Raw genomic sequence first — 22,093 nt, 5'->3', positions numbered from 1 at the left:
AGTTCCATAGATTTTGATACATAGTATTTTCATTATTATTTTCCAGATATTCTATTATTTTGATTTCCTCTTTGATCAAAGAATCATTTCAAGATGAATTTTGAATTTCTAAACAGTTGGGGTTTTGTTATTTCTACATTTCTCAGTTTTAGGTGTTTTTTTTTTTTAAAAGATTTTATTTATTTATTTTAGAGAGAGGGAAAGCATGCAGGAGAAACAGGGGGTGGGGAAGCAGCAGAGGGAAAGGGAGAAGCAGACTCCCCCCTGAGCAGGGACCCCAATGTGGGGCTCAATCCCAGGACCCTGAGATCCTGACCTGAGCTGAAGGCAGCCACTGAACTGACTGCGCTACCCAGATGCCCGTTCTCAGTTCTAGGTGTTTTTTTTTTTTTTTAAGGATTTTATTTATTTGAGAGAGAGAGACAGCGAGAGAGGGAACACAAGCAGGGGGAGTGGGAGAGGGAGAAGCAGGCTTCCCGCTGAGCAGGGAGCCGCACCACGCAGGGCTCGATCCCAGGACCCTGGGACCATGACCTGAGCTGAAGGCAGACGCTGAACGACTGAGCCACCCAGGCGTCCCTCTCAGTTTTAGTTTTATTACATGGTGATTATAGGGCACATTCTACAACATTTCTGCATCTGTAAATATTTTGTGTATGTGTGTGTGTATACACCCTATTATATAATTTATATAGATTATGTGAGAGAATAAAATATGTGCATTCTGTGTTTGTAGAGTTTAAGCATATATTTATGTTATAAGTTATTTAGATTCTCTGTATCTTGGAGAAAATTACTAGATCAGTTTATAAAGAGCTTATTTATTTTTTTATAGCACTATAATGTTCCATTGTATGGACATACTATAATTTATTTAAATAGACCCTACTGATAGATACTTGAATTGTTCTAATACTTTGCTATTATAACAAATAAGGCTATAATAAATACTTCACCATTAGATGGAAAATAATATGCCATTTTGTATTTGTGGGAGCATATTTGTGGAATAAATTATAAATAAATTCCATGAGCTCTGTTCCTTTTGAATCTTATTCAAATGTTTTATTATATCCCATATCACATTGCCTATATTTTAACATTTGTGAGATTTCAAAGCAGTTGTATTCTAAACTTTTTCCCTCTTTCCTCAGAAAATGTCTCTCCTAATGTACTCTAGCTTTCAGTACTGTTTCTCCCCGACTGCCAAACTTCCCCCCCAGATTTTTGGCATAAGTTCTCCTGTTGCTATTTCCCTCTGGGATATTTCAATCTGTGATTATTCCTGGCCCCAAATAATCTATGCTCCATAACCTTGACTCTCTTTTTTACCTGTCAACATTTTTGTTATTATTTATGATTATGTTGGTACAAATAGTATCTTAATTGCCGTGGGTTTATGACAAACATATGAACATACTATTACATGTCAGTTCCCATCTCACTTAACTGTATTTCACTGATTTTAATATGAGTATTTTTCACATTTTTAAAAAGGATTTATTTATTTGAGAGAGAGAGAGACAGAGACTCTGTGAGCGGGGGGGGAAGCGGGGCCAAGGGCAGAGGGAGAGGAGAGAGAGAATCCTTAAGCAGACTCCCTCTGAGCATGGAACCTGACACTACACTCCATCCCAGGATGCTGAGATCGTTACCTGAACTGAAACCAAAAGTTGGACGCTTAACTCACTGAGCCATCCAGGTGCCCCAAATATTTTTCACATTGTAAAGCTTCTGAAATCAGGATGTAATAATATTAAAATCACAGTAATTTATTATTTTTTCCAAAAAAAGTGTTTTTTTTTTAAGTTAATAGTCTTAAAATTGATGGAGTCTTACCACATCATATGTGTTCTGAAGCAGAGCAGATGTTGAATTTCCTGGAATTCATGGAATTAACCAACTTAAAAAGTTGGTCCAAAATGTGTTGTACTTGATGGACAGCCTTTGAAATAATTTACCTGGGGTTTAATCCGTTCCCTGATTTCAGCATAGATGAACTCTATTTTTCGTTCTTTTCATTTCTTTGGGTACCTTAAGTGTGTGTGTGGTACCTTAAGTGTGTCATTTTGTGTGTGGTACCTTAAGTGTGTCATTTTAACCATCTTTCCAGAAATGTTTACCACTGGGTCTTGAAAGAGGAGTCTACAAATTTCTCAATAATTTGTAACCCATTTAAAACCTTGTAACAACTCTTTCTGCCTAAATTTGCTAGAATGAATTCTTTTCCCCAAAAGTGAGCCCTAGAAGATATAGGCTACCGGGGTATATTTGACATAGATAGTAGGTAAAAAGCCTAACCAAGCACACAACTGTTATAATGAAAACTGAAGGAAGGAAAGCAAATCGACTTGGAGCATTAGAATTTCCATGTGGACCTGCAAATTCAACCCATCTATAATTTCAAAGGGTGTTTTGGTGTGTGCTCATCTTTAACAGGAGGACTCAGGGAAACATGACAAAACGAACCAAAACTCTAACAACCTCACCTTCAGAAATTTAAGTAACAACAGGCCAGGGAAATAACTTCATTCTATCTTTATAGCAACTTTTCTGCAGCTTTCTCCTGATTAAGATAAATTAAACATACACTCAAGCTTGGTTTTTCTATAAATTCAATAATTATTTTTCCAAAGTGGAAAACCTATACATTATTTTAAAAACCTGTTTTATACATTAGAAATAACACAGAATTAAACATTTTTCAAGCAAAATTGGGGCAGTCAGAATTAAGCTTAGAAATACACTTTCTTTGTCATAAAGGAGTAAAAAATTAGAAGCCATTCTTCTAAATTTTGTTGTTAGAAAGAAACACTAATTTGACTATTGAAACGAAACCATCTTGGAACACTGAAAAAAAAAAAAGTGTCAATGTGAGTATCCTGAAACCCTGAAGAGAATCTGGACCAACGACAAACATTTGACCAGATGCCAATAAAGCAAATTGTTTTAAGACAGGAAGCTGGACATTTTCTTTTCTTGCTGCACTTAAATTTTCCATGAACTATACTGTGTAATTCAATCACAAACAAACCCAAATAATACACATGACTTTAAATCCACACATAGGAGACTTGGGCATCAGAAGTAAAGCCCTCACACAGATGAAGCTGGGGTAAACTGTTATTAGGGACACCTGACCTGCTCTTTTCCATGACTCAGATTTTTACTGGTACTGTTATAAAAAGGGCACAAACTTCAAATAAAGATGATCATTGCCTTTTCAATGGTAATAATTAGCTATCTAAAGATATAAAAAATAATTGGTTTGTAATAGATTAAAGATGTAATGCTCTAAAATCTTTTTAAATTCTTAACTTTCTGCTCCTTGAGCGACCACAGTGCCATGGAAACAGATGTCTCACTCCAGTTTACCCCCCCCATCAGAGGAGGACCCCCTAACCACTAACTCTCACCAATAAATTTCTCGTTTCCTGGGTCCTAAAGCCTGATCTTTTTTTTGCCTTCTTGGGTTTTATTCCATCATCCTGGTACTTCTGATTTTCCAGACACACGGGGTAGTAGGCATCGTGGATTGCACTGGAAGTCCACTGATTGGGTGGAAGGATAGGATGGTGATGCTGGTTAGGAACGCAGAACAGGGCTTGAGATGCATTTTGCCCTTTGCAGCATAACGTGTCAGTTTAAGGCTGATCTTTTAAACATTATTATGAAATACTTAGGCATAAAAAAGTGTAGACTGGATTACAATCAACACCTGTATTCACATCACACAGTTTAAGATAGGACATTTCAACTTTTCTTCCCTGAGGAAATTCTCCCTGGTATTTGATGCTTTTCATTTCCTTCCACGTAGTCTTCTACTACATGTGTTCCCATAAACAACATATATTATTTTGCATGCCTTAAACTTTAAATAAATATATTCTTCTGAAATGTTCTTTTTCAAATTCCCATTTTCCATGTAGCTCTAGTTACTTTTTTACTGCCATAAGTATTGCATTGTATGGGAATCCCATAGAAATCCATTCTCTGACTGATGGATAGATCGTTTCCAGTTTCTTACTATTTAAATACTAGTGCTATGATTTTCTTAATCATGACCTCATTGAAAACAACTTGCTCTGAGGCATACACCGAGGAGAACTCTGAGACTATAGGGGTCTTCAACATTACTAGATATGCTAGTTGCTTTCTGAAGTAGCTGTACCAATTTATGCTCCACTGCTCCACATCCTTTGGGATTATAAACTCTGTAAGCAGGGTTTTAGCTGTTGGAATCCTTTGTGGCCTGGGTGAGGCTATATTCCTCCAACTATTGGAACTGCTACTCATCCCAAGGATATTTCTAGCGTGGATCCATATTTTCATGTTAATTTTTAGGTTTCAAGCTTCTGTACCACAAAGGTGGTGTGAATTCAAACCCAGAAGCTGTGGTCAGGTAAGCTCAAAGAATTCTCAGAGGAGCTGCTTCTTTTCTTTTCAAATCCAAAGCACAGACCAAGTCAAGAGAGGCTCCTTGTGATTTCTCTGGTCAGCAGGAGGAATTTTTTTCTAATTTGCCCTCACACTGAAGGTGTTGGTCTTTAGTGATCTGGGCATCATACACGAGGCTTGGTTATGACTTCTGTGTCACATGGGCTGGAGGGTCTGAGTGGTCATTAACAGCTGAGCTCCTCGTTGACTGATATTGCCCTCTTCCTCCCCACCACCCAGCTTCCAGCCTGAGAGCCTGTGCTAGTTCAAGCTTACTGCTGGTTTTTATTTTATTGGCAGTGAGAATTTAAATTTTTTTCTGTTTAGGCCTTTGGGGATAAGGTTTTTCCTCTTATTTTCTAAAAATGGGAAGCATAAAAGTAATCTTGAGGTCCTGTTTATGTCATTGTGTAAGCCTTATATTCTAAATCAGCAGAAACCAACAGAATGTTCTAGTAATGGAAATGTTCTACAATCTATTCTGTCCACATGGCAGACACTTGTCACAGGTGGCTACTGAACACTTGAAATGTGGCTGACGTGTCTGGTGAACTAAATTTTTAATAGTATTTAATTTTAATTCATTAAAATTTAAACTTAAATAGCCACATGTGACTAGTAGCTATTGTATTTGACAGCACAGCTGTAAGTAGTGGTCATATTCTTTGTTACCTGGGTGGTTTTATGTATATACTAATAAACCCAATGTAGTCTGGGAAAAATGTCTTACAAATCTATTTTTGATAGTCAAAGGATAAGATATTTTGAGACATGACTTCAGAATACAACACTGTATAGTCCCATTATTGTGATAATCAGGTATTTCTCGCCTGACTTGTCTTTCTGGAAATTTTCAAAGATCTACAGTGAGCATGTCTCAGTGCACATTCTTTCCATTTTCACCTTCTCAACTGTAAGTCAGGGAGTCAATTTCTGACAGTTTTTCAAAGATATTTATGGAATATTAAAGTGTCAAGAAACCCTAAAGAGAAATAATTAGGAGCACAAATATACATATTTCGAATGCAGCATAAGACAGTATGATTAAGAGTACAATTTGGTTTGTCTTTGAACTGAAAAAGTTTATTGGTGACCTGAAAATGGGGGCAAATTAAAACACTAACATACAATTTATTTATAGTATTTTATGAAACAAAACAAGTCTGTTGCTCTAGGCCTGGATTGGGATTATATTTCCAACTTTTTAAATTTGCAAAGGGCATTACATGAAATAACTTTTAATTCTTTTTTTTTTAATCACCATAAGCACAGATTAAGAAGGCCAAAGCAAAAATGTAGGTGTGAATTATAATGAAAACAAAACATATCTGGAAACACGCCATATAAACCTGGTTGGTGCAGGAATGCCTGGGTGGCTCAGTCAGTTAAGCGTCTGCCTTTGGCTCAGGTCATGATTCCAGGGTCCTGGGATCGAGCCCCACGTAGGGCTCCCTGCTCCGCGGGAAGCCTGCTTCTCCCTCTCCCTCTCCCAGTCCCCCTGCTTGTGTTCCCTCTCTTGCTGTGTCTCTCTCTGTCAAATAAATAAATAAAATCTTAAAAAAAAATTATAAACCTGGTTGGTGCATTTGGCTATTTCACTGGCTGGCCTTTAAAAATAAAGATCTGTAAATCTTTCTCACTATGGACTAATCCACATGCATTCTTTATGTTCTTGTTTAAACTGATGCTCACAGGCCGGGCACTTAGGAATGCAGTGAAAATGATTCTGGAGTTAGGAGAGCATTTCATGGGATGAATAAACTAGGTCAAAAATGAAAAAGCTAAAGTTTGATTTTTAAAACTCAGCACACATTTCCAGATAAAACTGATTTAAACTCGTGTCCAGAGACTTTCATGGATATTTTCATTGTATCCATATCATTTAAAATGTCTTTAACTGAAGCCTCTCAATTTCCAGTCAATGTATTTCAGACACTTTGCTTATAAAGGATTTTTTTGACACTCTCAAGACAAAATTCTTAAAAAAGAAACAAGTTTTCTCTAGTAAGCATTTTTAGCATACTGAATATGTATACTTTCTCAGAGTGTATGTAGCCCACTCTTCTCTCGATACTCTTCATAGAAACGTCTCAGTGATTTAGGAATTCTCGGTGTCACAGTGCTCAAAGCTTGAGTAAAATGTCTTCTCATAATGCAGTTGGCTTGAATGTCTTCTTCCAGAGCCAGAAGGGCTGCCTCTCTACAGACTGCTATAATCTGAAGCAAAACAAAGAAATAAAAACAAACATACAAAAAAAAGGGGGAGAAAAAACAATCAATACTGTTTTTTAGAAATGTGTTTCAAATATTCCTCCCCAACAACTTCTACAACTATAAGCACATCGCTAACATGTATCTTTGCACTTATTCCGCTTCAGTTTTCAGAAGGATAAAAAGTAATCGCCTTCATTCCAAAGCAATGTATTAAGTACTCAGAATCAGGAGCGGCCAAAAGAGATACAAGACACTGCATATGCTCTTAAGAAGCTCGCAACGGTAAAGGTGAACACACGTGCGGGCACACACTTCTGATACGAGACGACAAAAGGTGAGTGTGTATGTGCGGTGGGGGCAGGTAGGAACCGAGTGATAAGGGGGTGAGGGCAGAGGAAGGAGATACTCTGATAGACACCGAGGTCCTGCTTCCTCAGCACACCCTGTCAGGTCATAGAATTTCCACATTCCTTTTGACCTTTGAGCTATTACCGACACATAAGAGCATTTCTTTATGTGCATCTCTTGAACTGACTTCTTAGATCTTGGGAATATCGGATAGAAGTTTTCTACGTTTACTTTGGAGAGCTGAATTTTGTTTACTCAGTGAGGAAAGCTGGAAGAACTGAAAAGAATCTGGGGAGGGGGTGGAGTGGTTGCAGAGGGAGGGAGGGCAGAGTGGGCGGTCGGAAAACGGAAGGGGAGGAAGGTTCAAGTCTTGAATCCTGAAATGTGTTTTTAAGCTCTCTGGACTTCAGACAGCGGAAGCAGGCTGATGCCAGTGTCATTCTAAAGACACATTACTGTGGTGAAAAGAGTTTGTGGGATGAAAAGAGATATTGTGATTTTCAGGGCAACAGGGAAAACAGTGATTGATACTGACTGCACCTTTATATCGATAAATGAAAGGGCCAGCTGAAACACATTTGTCCAGCCATTCAGCATATTTTCTCTGTTTGTTCACTTACTGAAAAGAGTTCCTCTGCTTATGCTGGGCTAATGGCTGCCAAAGCAGTTTAGGAGCTTTTTAGGGGATTTAGCAGCATGTTTAGGGAGCTTTCAAAAAACATGCATAGATTTAGATGGCTTTGTCAAATTACGACAATGTAACTATTAGTTCTGGGCTTCATTAATGAGCACGGAAGTTGACTACAGTGTTTATGCATGTTAATGCTTTTCCAAAAAGAGTGGCTATCAACTTGTTTGAAGGAAAGAACAAAACTTCCAGGGATTTGTAAAACAACTTCACCACACATTCTGGTGCAAAAAAGAGTTATTTTGAAAACAAGATGTAATAATTAATAAGCATAGTAAAAGCACATGAAATGCCCAGCATGGTAAACTGGCTATCCAATGGTTCCACTCTGTTGCAAAGGGACCCTGAGGACCTCCATGAAGGGAGGTAAAGTGACCAAGTAGGGAAAAGCCTCAACTCTCTCCTTCCCTCCATCTGAGTAGCACTTCTGTTATCTGCAAGAATTTTTTTAAAAAAGATTTTATCTATTTATTTGAGAGAGAGGGAGAGAAAGCACGATTGGGGGTGGGGAGGGGCAGAGGGAGAAGCAGACTCCCCGCTGAGCAGGGAGCCCAATGTGGAGCTCCATCCAAGGATCCTGAGATCATGACCTGAGCTGAAGCCTTAACTGACTGAGTCACTCAGGTGCCCCTGTTATCTGCAAGACTCTGAAGCAATGGTTGCAAGGCTGAAAAGTTTGAAGAAGAATCACTGGGAGAGGCAAAAAGGCCTGAATTTCCTGCTGGCCTGGCAGACTTTTAGCTCTTTCTCTGAGATAGTACAGGGAATGTTTCCATTATGTGGACCCTTCCCCAGCTAAGTGGAGTAGAGAAGTCACCAGCCCTGGGCCAATGCCGTGTCTTGTGCACTTCATATCTGAGACTTATCTCAGAGAATCCTGGACCCAGCACACAATGGCTACAAACATTTACTGAATTCCTACCACACGTGCTAGACAATTACTAATGACTGTGCTAATTCACTGCTATGTGAACAGTGCCCCCCCCAAGTTTTGTATAATGCAGTGATGCCACTCATAGTGTGTACCATCTGATGTGAGCATGGCAAATGGAGGGGCCAGATAAACACATGTAAGGTGGTGGGGTGGGGTGTGGGGAGGTTGGGCTGAGGGAAGGAGAGGTGACTGCAAGGCTGCCTGGACCCTCTCCAAGTTCCCAGAATTTAGTTCACATGGCCGCATAGTGAGTAGCTCCTACTGCTGGTACATCTGAGAAAGTGAACCAGCGGTCTAGTAGGTTTCCTCTCTCAGCACACAGTTACCAGACTGGAGAAAGAATGGTTATACTTCTCTAATCACTGGAATCTCAGGTGGCCTAACAAGGCAGGGTAGAGAAATGTAGGTAGTGGGAAGTGACAGGTCACCCAGGCCCTGAAGGCTGCTGTCCTTGGGGTCAGCAACACTGAGCAATTCCTCTTTGCAGGTCAACTTTCTTTCCTTTGCATCTTTGTCCATAGATCTTCCCAAGCTATAACTTGCTTTTTGCCTTTCTGTGGTAGCTTTCAGGGCAGTGACAGAGGGGTCACTGGGAGTGAGATGTGGTCAGAGCAGTAACAGCTGCTTGAAAGCTGGATGTCTGTAACTTAGAGCCTCTAGCATATGTTAACATTCAAGAGTAATTGTCCTACTATATTTAGTCCTGGCCTGACCCTTAATTAACAATTCCATCCAATTTGGAGAACTACAAAATTGTGAGGTAGAGAAAACTTAGACAGAGTTTTGACAAGAGCACTGAGAAGTGTTTGAATTCAATAGAGATGACCCTTGGAACCTACGAGAGACAACGACCAGGGAAACAGAGCAGCTGGATACTGACTGATACTTTTGAGCACCTCATAGAAAGGTGTCTTCCTCTGTCCAGAAGAAGGACCATAGTTGTCTCCCTTCCAGAGTAGCAGGAGGACAGCCTGAATTCAACACTTGTCTCAATAAATGTTTTCCTGTTCTGTAGTATTTATAAGGGATGCCCTGAAGAACCAATTAGGCAATACTTTCTGCCACTTTTATTTTCCTATCATATCTGCTTTAGCAATATACAACCAGTAACTGAGAGGAAGTAGGACACTACAAATAATTAACCAGTCACTCTTTCATCAGTCAACATCCACTGCATAGCTACTTTGTACAACCACTAGATGAACCCAGGAGGATCCAGAGATGTCTAAGACATGGCTATCTGTCTTCTGGTGCTCCCCAACCAGCAGGGCATGGACATCAATTAACTGCCCCATGTGGCATGGTATTAGAGGTACAGTTAAGCAAGGCTACAGGCAAAGTGCTTTGGTATGGAAAGAAGAAATTACTGCTTCATAAACTGAAGCAGAAAGGACAGAATTTAGATATTCATATAGGACAGAAAAGGGCATTTTGAGCAGGAGGAATAAAATGGGGAAACAAACAGCAAGATGGGGAGAAAGAGACCAGAGATTGTATTGATTTAGCCTCAGCAGCCAAAATGGGGAATTAAAAAAAAGAAAGAGAAGAGTAGTTCTGTCATCAAAATGTCACTAAAAATAAAATGATAGTTTTCAGAAGTCATGTGGGCCATAATGACAGTGAAGGCTAGTCACTGACAGTCATCTCTAAAGCTTTAAACGCAATTCACAAGCAGCTGATGCACAAGCAGCTGACAGAGAATAATTCCTAAAGGTTCCTTTGTTTTTATTTTTTCCTCATGAAAGGGCTTCTTAGAAATTCCAAAAGGAAAATCATTAATTCGAATACTGGTTCTTCTCTCCTAACCCAAATAAAAAGGTAGGCCTGAAAATGGAAGTAATTCTTGGGAAGCTCATTTCATGATGGCTGGTTTCTATTTGCTCTGAGGTCACTCATACTTCTCAGGAACAGTGTCGCTTTACTGCTTGCTCTCGGGGCCCATGCCAACATTTCCCTTGACATATCAGTGTCTTTTCAGAGGAAGAAGTATTTCAAGATCAATAAATTTTAGGTAACAGTGCACAGACTCTGTTTCCCATACTGCACAGTATGGGAATTTGAAAGATTTTTGTGAAGGCTGGCAATGGGAATCTGCTAATCTGCTTAATTTTCTTTAACCCGGGGTTTCCCACAGAAGTCTCCCCTTGCCCTGGTTTTGGCAGAACAACCTAGAGATGGCTGTCTTTCGAGTTAGTGGTGACCTTCAGCACGCACTCTGGGAGGTGTTAACTCATACCAAACAATTCAACCAGGACACGAAATGGCTTTTGCCTATTGCATACCCTTCTTTTCTTTTGCTCGCTCCTAGTCCAGAAGAGAGAAAAGAGGGAAAGGGAGGAAAAAAGAGACTGGAGAAGGACCAGTCTGTTTAATGGGGCCAAAGGGCAGTAGCCACAGCACACACTTGTGCTCTGGAGAAGCAAACGGTCATATCTGTTGAATCGAACTCAACAGTCCCTTAAACATAAACAAGTTTCCACAAAGTATACATTATATGCATCTTTTTCAGATTTGGCCCATATGCTGTAATATTTTTACTTACGTTTCATATAGCCTATACTTTGTCAGTTATACTTAAGTCTCTGGAATGGTAATGTCAGTCACAAAAGTTGTTTAACACTGTGATATATGTTATCTGAAGCAATGTTTCCGTTTGGGGTACTACTTTGAATCTAGTTCTGTCCTTAGAAATAATATAAGTTAGGAATTTTATCAAGAATACAAGTATGCCTGTGTTATTTTGAGGGAGGCTTCCTTAGGTATCAAAATTTGTTACACAGGGACAGGAACTTTTCTGCTGGGTTGTCAAGGGGAAAGCTGCACAGTCATTGAGAAACATCCCTGAAAATTTACTGATAATACAGTAATACATATTGGGTTAGAGGACTGAAATGGAAGGTTTGGGACAAAAACAACAACAACAAAACTGTACAAATGCTAATCTGTTGTCCCATTTGATGAAAATAATGTGGCATCAATGAAATGCTGATAGCATTTTAGATAAATTTGCCAATCTCTCTCTCTCTCTCTCTCTATTGGGGACTGGATTCTATAGAAAAAGTAGTAGGACCTTTATCTCTGAAGTCTGTGAGACAACGTAATGAGGTAAGTGCATGTACATCTATGCATATACCTCTCTATAGTGTATACAGGGCCCACACAACTCATCATTCTGCTGGCCTCACAAACATTCTGCTGGGACCGGTCAGTGATGGGGGAATTCAGTTGAATTTCTCCCATGAGGCCACAGAAGAACCTCATGAGAAGATGTGTAGAATAGATAAATTTGAATCACAGACTGTCTGGAATGTGAAACCAACCCGTTTAGAAAGAAAATGCTTGGCACTCGAATGCCTTAACATCTTTGGCAAAAAGGATTTTGGAAGTTTTCCCCTTAATCCCTTCACCATGTCCTCCTCTTCCCCCATAGGCTTCAGACTACATCATTCAAATGAATTATTAGGCAACTACCAGCAAGGTTGCTTTTGCCATTAGGTTGTAAAAGCAACACTATTTTGGCCGGCTCTGTAAAACTCAGTGTCTGTAGTCTGTGTTCTTTTTCAGTTTTGACTAAAAAATCACTACCCAAACTTTTAAGATCTATATATGCCTTGCTGCAAAACTGACTATTATTTGTTTGGGAAAATGAGAAAATGAGACAAAAGACAAGCAGAGTGGACCCAAGATTTCACCGTCAGAGCTAAACTAAGACACATTGTTGTTGCAGTGGCCATGACACCCGTTTATTTGGTGCCAACATGTCACAAATTCCCTTTCCATTGATTCTGCAATAATAATAGAGCTGTCAGATATCTGAAAAACAACATAAAATAAGCAGGAACTCTCTATATGAAAGATTTAGGCATATCTGAACTGAGTTCCTAAGAGGTAGGAAAGGAAAAGATTCTTAATGAAAGTATTTAGAAATCCTCAAAACAAAGTCACTGAGGAAAATAGTAATCGTTTTCAATGCAGGAAAAAAAGTAACTCAGCAATGAAAGAGGACATACAAGTATGAATTTTCATGCTATGCTTGCCCTCTGAAAAAGCAGTGCCTTTAGAACAACAATACAGCAATAACTGGATTACGTGAGACAACTCCACTTGGGAGGGGTGTGGGGAAGCAACTTCCCAGGATGAGAAGGCTCTTGACCATTGAACCTTGGGAAATCTAATTACCTCACTTTTAAATGCAAAAGGGCAAAAGAGGCAATTGTGCAGAATTCTGAATGCCATGAAGAATAAGAACAATGTCTTACTTTCACTATGGAAAAAAAAATGAAACCTCTTACACATAGCCTACGGTTCTTTCCCCCAATCCACGGGACAAGAAGAGTTTAAACAGGTGGCTCAGCTTAGTAAAAGAGAAACAGGCCTACTGTGAAAATTAAAACCCACATGGTTTCTAAGCAGGCAGTAGTAATTAAAAAAAAAAAATGATGTGATAAATAGTCAAGGCAAAGACTTTACCAAACCCTAATCAGTAGGAAGGAAAACATGAGAGTGCTGGACACTACTTTGGGTATTCATCCTCCTGTGCTCTACCCCTGCCCTTGTTCTTTCCAGTTTAACAGTAGCACCATGTTCTTTTCTGGGGGCACTGACAGACTAGGAACCCCAAGATTAAGGAGAGTTGCTTCCATTTTCCAGATAAAGCCTAGTACGTGCCCTTCTTTTCTGCTGACTGTAAACAGATTATGAGAAGGACATCAGGAACACAAACCCACCAGCGGCTTGTAAGGTTGGGAAAAACGCATGCTGCCCCAAGTAGGCCTAACAGGGGAGCTAAGAACTGCTCACTTCCAACAGGCAGGCTGAGATTCGAACCGAACCGTCACCACGTTCCTTCCTAACTGCCTCGCTGAGATTATCTGTGTCCTCCAAGAAAGGCGGGAGGGTAACAAAGTTCTGAAGGCAGCTTAGCCCCCGGCTGAAGTTCTGCTTGGTTCCCATCACCCCACTCTGCCGGCAAAGGAAGCGCTCGGATCTGAGGAGAGAAAGAAGTCGGCGATATAAATCAAGGCTGATTTATAGGGTGACCTTACAGGACGAGAAACGTGGCTCTGGACAGCTGAATGCATATGCCTGGTTCCCTGGGCTCCCGGCCGCCTCGGGATTGTCATGCTGAGGACGCGGAGAGGGCCCGGGCGCCAGTTACCTGCGCGAGCACCGAGCAGAGTTGCGCAGAGCCCGGGCCGCCGACGAGAGCCGGCCCGACCCTGCCCGGAGCCGCTCCAAGAGTCCACGCGGAGCCCGGGCCGCGCGTCCCGGGCCCCGCGGCTGCTGCGCCGCGGCTCCTGCTGTTTGGCAAGAAGAAAGCGCGCCTTCCAGTGAGGCCTAAATGTGCTTTTCAGCTTCTTTGTATTTCAAGGGTACTAAATAGCTTTAAAGAATCTACCAAAAGAAATGGGCTGCAGTGCTTTAAAAAGTTTTAGGTACTTTCAAGAAAGTGGTTTTGTGAAAAGCATCTTCTGTCTGGAACACCTGTGACCTGTTGAGCTTAATTGGGCTGCAGCTGGCGCTGATTGTGGCTCAGCCGCCGGCGGCCGCGGGCGGACATTGTGTGCGCTCCCGCCCGGCCGGCCCCTCGCCTTTCTTGTCTCTTTCACAGCCCCGCGACCTCCTTCCCCTGTGTGTCGGAGGGATTAGGAGCCCAGGAGCGAGGGGCGTCCTGCTGTTTGAGAACAGCATGCGCTGGAGGTGCTTCAAGGAGGAGGCTACCTGGGAGATTATGTGCTCCCGTGGACGCCGAGGGCCCATTCTCCCCGGCCCATTGAGGCGCGCCGAAAGGTGGCTGAGTGGCTGGGCATGAAAGATGTGCCTGAAGGCAGCGCAGCAGGCTCCGGGCCGCAGAGCTGCAGATGGAAGCCACACGGCCACGGGCAGGCACGCCCGGGCAGGGGCGCCCCGCACTGCCAAGAAAGCCGCTCAGAGCGCCGCACAGCGCGGGCGCCGGGAATTCAGAGCGGAGGCCAGCCGCACTTCTTCAGGGCACTTTAAAATGACACCTCACCACAACGTGATGAGGCTTAGAAGTGAGGCTTTTGGGGGGCAAATTTCAGATTTAAGGAAACTACCTATTGCCCTGGGGTTAAATTCCTCTGGACTGTCTGCAGAATAAGCCTTAGGATAATCAATCCACCTGGGATTATGTTAGGGTCATACTACTTAGAATGCCACACAAGGTACTGAGTCAAAAGAAAGTAAGAATTTCTGTAAAAACACATAAAAGCATAATGACATTAAAGAAGGTGGAAAAAGCCCTTCGTTGCTTAATTTTTCTGATTTAAAGTTATTCTGAGGTTTCTAAAATATATAGCTGAAGTATATGTACATCAAGTGTGCAACCTCTCATGACTATCTGCATGGAGAAGGCCAGACTAGTTCTTCTTAAAAAATTTACAAAGGAATCCATCATTCCACAGAGCCTTGGGGCAGGAAAGACCTGGAGTTTGCATTCTTATTGTTTCTACAACCATCAGCACTTAGGGGAATCTTAAATGTTTTTTTTTTTAAGATTTTATTTATTTGACAGAGAGAGAGACACAGCAAGAGAGGGAACACAAGCAGGGGCAGAGGGAGAGGGAGAAGCAGGCTTTCCACTGAGCGGAGAGCCCGATGTGGGGCTTGATCCCAGGACCCTGGGATCATGACCTGAACCGAAGGCAGACGCTTAACGACTGAGCCACCCAGGCGCCCCTCTTAAATGTTTCTAACATTAATTGAACCATACAAGATCAAAAAGGGTATTTTTAGTTTTGAAAAAAACATACCAACTGGAATGGGAATGGAAGAGAAAGCAGGAACCACGCGGTAAGGAAGGAGAGGGGTGAGAGGGCAAATAGATGTTGAACCCCTATTCGTTCCTTTATCCAAGAAGTCTTTATTGACCACCTACAAGGTACCAGGTACAAGGTACCCAGGGGGAATACAGCAGTGAAGAAAACAAAATACTTTCATGGAACAAGATGTGCAAAGTACTGGCTAATCTATTTACTCTTCAAGGTTCAGTGTAAATGTTTCCATAGGGAGGCATTCCTGGAGGCCAACTTCACTAAATCCCCAGGCCTGATTGCTTTAGGATCACTTGTTTTATGGTCTGGTAGCAACTTGATCTATTCTATCATATTACAATTGTCAGCAGGGATATAGAGTTATTTGTGGTAAATGTCCATCTCCCTCACTAGACTGGAAGTCCCATGGAGGCTCTTTAGTCTACTCTGCTCTACTCAAACATACCAGGTTAGCATGTCCCTTGACCTCTGGGAATCTGCAAAAAGGTCTCCTGCTGAGGTATCTCTGAACAGTGATATAAATTAGTTTTTGCCTTAAAAACACACACACACACACACACACACACACACACACACAGTGCTGTGACAACTGCAGCCAAAATAATTGTCTACAATTGACTAAAAAAGTAAAAATGTCTTGAGAACAATTGAGGTGTGTATTTGTGAATCTTGTAAGGCTGATGACCAAGCTATGGCCAGAAAGCTGGAAGAGGCACAAGACTTTGGGTAAAAGCATCCAGGAATGGGAGAGCCTGAGGTTGGCCCCAGGCAAAGAGGAGAGAAGAGCAGGGCAGGGCATGTTTTTGGGAGACGAGACCCAGCAAAGGTCAGCTTGCTGTAGGACTCCCCTCTAAGACTGGAGGGTTTGGTTCTCCGTGCCAGTGTTGTGGGAGACGGAGAAAATGACTGGGGTGGGGGGGTCGTGGAGGTGTGGAGGGTGTAGGTAGTGGTGTTAAACCACACCCTATGTTTCCTCACCTGTCAGCCATCTTCACTGCCAGCCCCCATATCTTGCCTTACCAACACAAACATAAAAATGCCTCCTCTGAAACTCTGTAGCCTCACAGATACCCTGGGTAGCCTTCTCTGGATTTTGTCTAGTTTGGGATCTTTGAACATTCACAAAGTGGAGTATTTGGGAGTTAGAAACTTATCCCCCTTTAAGCCAGTCCTTTTTTTTTGAACTATAATTGACATATGACATTATATTAGTTTCAGGTATGTAACATGATTCAATACATGTATATATTGTGAAACGATCACCACAGTATAACACCTATCCACATTTTTTTTCTTGTGATAAGGACTTTTAAGATCTACTCTCTTAATGATTTTGAAATATACAATACACTCTTATTAACTATAGTCACTATGCTATACATTACATCTCCAGGAAATTTTATTTCTTAACTGGATTTTTGTACCTTTTGACCACCTTCACCCATTTCAGCCACCCTACCAGTCTTAATCTCTAATAAACTCCTTTCTCTTTTTCCATTCTCTGAGCAGCTGCATGCTGGTCCAGCTGATCAGCAATCTTGCATGGCACCTCTAAAATCATTTTAAAGAGCCTGGGTGGCTCAGTCGTTAAGCGTCTGCCTTCGGCTCAGGTCACGATCCCAGGGTCCTGGGCTCGAGCCCCGCACTGGGCTCCCTGCTCCGCGGGAAGCCTGCTTCTCCCTCTCCCACTCCCCCTGCTTGTGTTCCCTCTCTGTCAAATAAATAAATAAAATCTTAAAAAAAATAAAATCATTTTAAAGAGTACGGTATGGTGTTAATGGCTATCTGTGTTAAACAGAAAAAAATGACTTGACAATTTGTAGCTAGTCTGAGGGGCATCTGAAGATAGGTCCTAGTGAGCAAACACCAAGTATACCATCAGCACATGACAGGGAGTGAAAAGACTATACAATTACTTATCTTGTACTTATTTTATGCATATCATATTTTATACAAAACATCACCAGTTTTGTGCATTTATTGGCCATATAACAAAGATTTTTTTTTTTAAAGATTTATTTATTTATTTGAGAGAGCGAGAATGAGAGAGAGAGAGAGAGTACATGGGGGGGAGGGTTAGAGGGAGAAGCAGGCTCCTCACTGAGCAGGGAGCCCGATGTGGGACTCGATCCAGGGACTCCAGGATCATGACCTGAGCCGAAGGCAGTCGCTTAGCCAACTGAGCCACCCAGGCACCCCTAACAAAGATTTTTAACCTAGGGTCCTTGGATATCCAGATGGGCCTAAGGATATCATGAAACCTATGAAAACTTCTATATAAATGTTCTTTTTTTCTAGAGAGACAGTTCAAAGTGTTCATCATAGTCTAAAAAGAAACCATTACCCCAAAAGGCTTAAGAACCACTGTTCTATAGTAACTATATTTCAAACCTTCTTAAGTCCTATGAATGCTTCATAATATCTATCTTCCTCTTTTTTAAGATTTTATTTATTTATTTGAGAGAGCGAGAATGAGAGAGAGAGGGCACATGAGGGGGGGGAGGGTCAGAGGGAGAAGCAGACTCCCTGCTGAGCAGGGAGCCTGATGTGGGACTCAATCCCGGGACTCCAGGATCATGACCTGAGCCGAAGGCAGTCGCTTAACCAAGTGAGCCACCCAGGCGCCGTCTATCTTCCTCTTTCCAGAATGTAATTTGGCTAGAATTATCACAGTTGAGGAGTACAGGAGTTACAATATGGAGTTAATCACTGTAAAGGGAAAGTAGTTTTTGCTTTTTTAGACCTTCCTCTTGTACCTTTTAAACATTCAACAGCTGCCCCTAGGTATAACTTTCTTAGGTCTTTATTGACATGAAGAGGAACCTAAAGACCAATATCCTATTTTACTTATTAAAAAAAAGCTAGTAACAGTACATACTGGGTATTTAGAAATTGATGGGTTTGTTTTCTTATCTGCAAAATTATATGGCCTATTGTCTTGTAAGGAGTGAGAAACACTTTGAACTCTATTAACTGCATGTCCATTAAAAAACAAAACAAAGGAAATTGATTTTACTGATTTGAAAGCCAGTAGTGAGATACAGCTCTTACCTTTTGACAATAAAAAATATATATATATGTGATTCTAACTTAATAGAAGTTACAGATACCTGTAAAAGCCACATAGCACAATCATTTTCATTAGTTACTCATAATCCAGGTCAAGGCGGGGAATAAAGATAATTCAGCTTATGAAGGCTCTAACCAAAACACTCTCTTCTGACCATTAAGTTGGACTATGAAACCTAACCATTCCTTCTTAACTACTGTTACCCAAACTCCTTTGCAAAAATCCTTATGACACAATAAGGCTTATGTCAAGTTCAGCAATGAAAAAGCCAGAAAGTCTCCCAAGGAAAGACTGAAAAATGTCTACTTGTAAAGACTAAACTAAAAACTATGAGAAAAGCCAGCAGAGCAATCAACAGATATGGAAAGCATTGTGGGAAAAGACTTATTGATATTAAAGAAATCATGTTTCAAAAAAATTTTAAAAGGTGCCTTAAACCAGTGGGACTGGTTTGGTTATCGGAAATGCAGCAGTCAGTACATGTAAAGAGCTAATGGTGAATTTTTAAAGCACAGATTATTCATCTAGTTCTTAAGCCCTAAAGACATAAAATTGAGTGAATCGGAGTATGTGTATTTCAAGACTGTATCCATATTTCTACCTCATTTTATACGAGGTGAGCTTTCCTCAGATTTCTAATCATCAAAAAATGTATCATTGGAAAGAAACCAGTAGACATTTCTAATGAATGGAATTTTTTTTCATAGAGATGAATCAACTGAACACAAGGGGATTATGATACAATGAAACCAATTTTGCAATCTTCCATTATAAATGATAAATATGCACATAAAAGCACTCTATGATGTAAAGTAGAGAAAACAGAAGTGTCAAGACTTTCCTCTTATGAGTGTACTTTTTCATGTGGAGATTTAATCACTAGACTTTAGATAGGGTACACCTTGGTAATGAGCACCTCTATTTTAGCATGCTGGTGTCTAACTAGAAATAAACCCATACCACCTTTCCTACAGTGTGTTCAAGATGTCTTTTGTATTCATTCCATATTTACACCAAAGAATATGAAAGCCAAGGGAAATTCTGGATTATTTTACAGGTCTGTCCTGTTCTCTTCCCCCCAACCCCACTCTGTTCTCTTTGAAACATATACACACATACATAGGAATGTAGACAACTGTGTATATGCACATACACACATTAAGCACACATGCATGTGTACACTCATTTGCAGATGCAATGTAAGTTCACAAGATATGATGTGAGTTTAAGCACTATACTAAAGGGGCACGTGGGTGGCTCTGTGGGTTCAGCAGCCGACTCCTGATTTCAGCTCAGGTTGTGATCTCAGGGTTGTGGGATGGAGCCCCACATGGGGTTCTGTGCTCAGTCTGCTTGTCCCTGTCCCCCTTCCCTCCTTTGTGCTATCTCTATAAAATAAATAAGTAAATAGTCTTTAAAAAGTGTGAAGTACATTTTACCATCAGTAGTTCTGCAGCCCAGCATTTGTAAATCTTTTAAAATTAACTGAGCTTTTAAAATCCCATCACTCTGGCAGCAACCCAGCATGGCTGTGCCTTTAACAAAAGATTTCTGTAATAAAACGAGATTTTACATGCTGAAACAAAATATTTTAAAACATCTTTCTGCCGACTGCTCATTTTAGTAGTATTTGTGGAATTTAACCCCCCCAACACACATACAAATGTTCCCATGGAAGATTAGGCTGAGTTTTAGGTTAACCTCAGAATTATTAAATTTTTATATCAATCTTTTAATGAACACTTTTGATTTATTTTAAGAAGAAACCCGAGTCTTGAAAACACTTTAAGGCTATGTATTCTTTAATTGCCATAACAAATGCGACCAGGCTAACTTTAATCAAAGGAGACTCATGAGTAGTTTTCACACTACATTTGTGAATGCCTCTGAGCAAGGTGGACTGAATTCTGCCTCAGCTTCTCAATTATGTCTGCAAATATGTGCAATCAGCTGCGACATCTGCTGTATGTTAGGGCTAAACTGCTAGGGACAGAAACCTAATTTGAATCAAAAGGAGGTATTTATTATAAGAATATTATTGAATCTAGCAGACCTAAGGACAAGAGTGAGGCTGGGCTCAACAGACCGACCGGAACCAGAGACTGGGATGCTATCAGGATTGTCTCTCCATAATTTTGATCTCTGCTTCTCTCTGTCCTTGGTTGAGTTTTATTCCTCCTTAACTACAGAGTGGTTTTCCCCACATGGAAGAAAACATGGCAAACATGTTTTATATCTTACAGCTTCAGCCACCACAAAGTCCTCATTTTCTCAGTTCCAGTAATGAAAACTCCTGTGGAAAGTGTCTGAGTAGCCTGGCCCACTCACTGTGGCTGGGGAAGAGGTTATGAAGACGGGGCAAGTTGAGGGAGCTCATTCCTCTGTACCAAATCAACCGGGTGTGTGTGCGGTCACACTGTGATGACATAGCAACTCTAGTTTTCTGGGGGCAGGAGGTGAAGATTCTTGGAGGCTGGAAGTACAGGTGATTTAAGGCAGGCTTATGTTGGTGGGTGGAGGGAAAGAGAGAGAGAATGTAAAAAGTGGCTTTTATCCTCCCCTCTGGATAAGTCAACTTACATGGCTTATATATTGCTTCCTCTCAAATGCTGTCTTGGCAACATTTAGAGCATAGTACCTCTAACCGTTCTGTTGAGAAGGTGCTACTCTGGAACTCATGCCCAGTGGTACAACTGCCTCCCTTGCTCCCAGCTGCCATTTTCTTAGACCTCGCTGCTCGTCAGGGGTCCAGATAACATTCTCAGCTGTACAACTGATTTCCAGGCCATAGATATTATCCAAAATATGATAAAGTTGAAAAGCCTTAGGGGCCACCTGTCAACTTCTTTGGAAATGATTATGGAATCTATAGGAAAAATTAAAGCTATTCTTTTGAATGATGATGATTTCAACATAGGTTATGGTCAAAGTTATCTTTGTGTTAAACCATTCTCTTTCTTAGCAACTGGAGAAGTCACAGTGAAAATCAGAAAAGAAAGCAAACAAAAACTCAACTTTTTTGTGGGGGAGGGGTCATAAATAGTTAATAGATACAAGCCTCAAGTCTGGAGCTGTTTAGTTTGGAAGTTTATGGAAATTTTATTTGGAGACAGTCCCTAAATTCAATTGTAACTGGAAATGCATGTAACTGGAAATATGTGTTGACAAGGCTTACGGAGCAGGGAGGGGGGAATGAAATTGACAGCATTCGAAGCTTGGAGTACTCTGACTTCATTCTACCAGCTAAGTGGTTGAAAGAGGATTGGAAGTGTCTTTCACAACAGTGCCACCCTACTTTGTAAACTTGCCCAATTCTTGCCCCTGAGAACAGAGGAGAAAGGGGAGATACAGGAGACTAAAATCCTTAGCAAACATTTAGGGAGACAATAATTACCCCCCCACCCTTATTTTCTTTTTATACTAGAGAAAATTCAAACATATACCATAGGAAGAGAGAGTAACATACAGTGAACTCTCACTTGCCTGATCCCCAGCTCTAGCAATGAGCAACCCATGACCGATCTTGTTTCATCTACACTCTAATCCTCACCCCAACATGGCACTAGTTTTTTGAAGCAAATCCCAGAATCACAGCATTTAATTCATAA

At 40.9% G+C, this 22,093-nt stretch overlaps 1 protein-coding gene across 2 annotated transcripts in view; it reads right to left on the bottom strand.

Annotated features, from left to right (window-relative positions):
- Window positions 1-2,074: 2,074 nt before the first annotated feature.
- The window catches only part of AFG2A (AFG2 AAA ATPase homolog A), a 343,140-nt gene continuing 323,121 nt past the window's right edge, over window positions 2,075-22,093 (bottom strand). For both annotated transcript variants that reach the window (XM_025874137.2, XM_073892232.1), the window contains one exon: window positions 2,075-6,654. In XM_025874137.2, coding sequence (XP_025729922.1) covers window positions 6,478-6,654 — 177 coding nt within the window. In that variant the 3' untranslated portion in view covers window positions 2,075-6,477. The remainder of the gene's footprint in view (window positions 6,655-22,093) is intronic.

This window comes from Callorhinus ursinus, unplaced genomic scaffold, assembly GCF_003265705.2.
Source record: "Callorhinus ursinus isolate GAN/ISIS: 27379988/994484 unplaced genomic scaffold, GSC_fseal_2.0 scaffold4, whole genome shotgun sequence".
NCBI classification, from domain to species: Eukaryota; Metazoa; Chordata; class Mammalia; order Carnivora; family Otariidae; genus Callorhinus; species Callorhinus ursinus.
The sequence above is the reverse complement of the archived record's forward strand: the minus strand, read 5'-3'. Positions and strand labels throughout refer to the sequence as shown.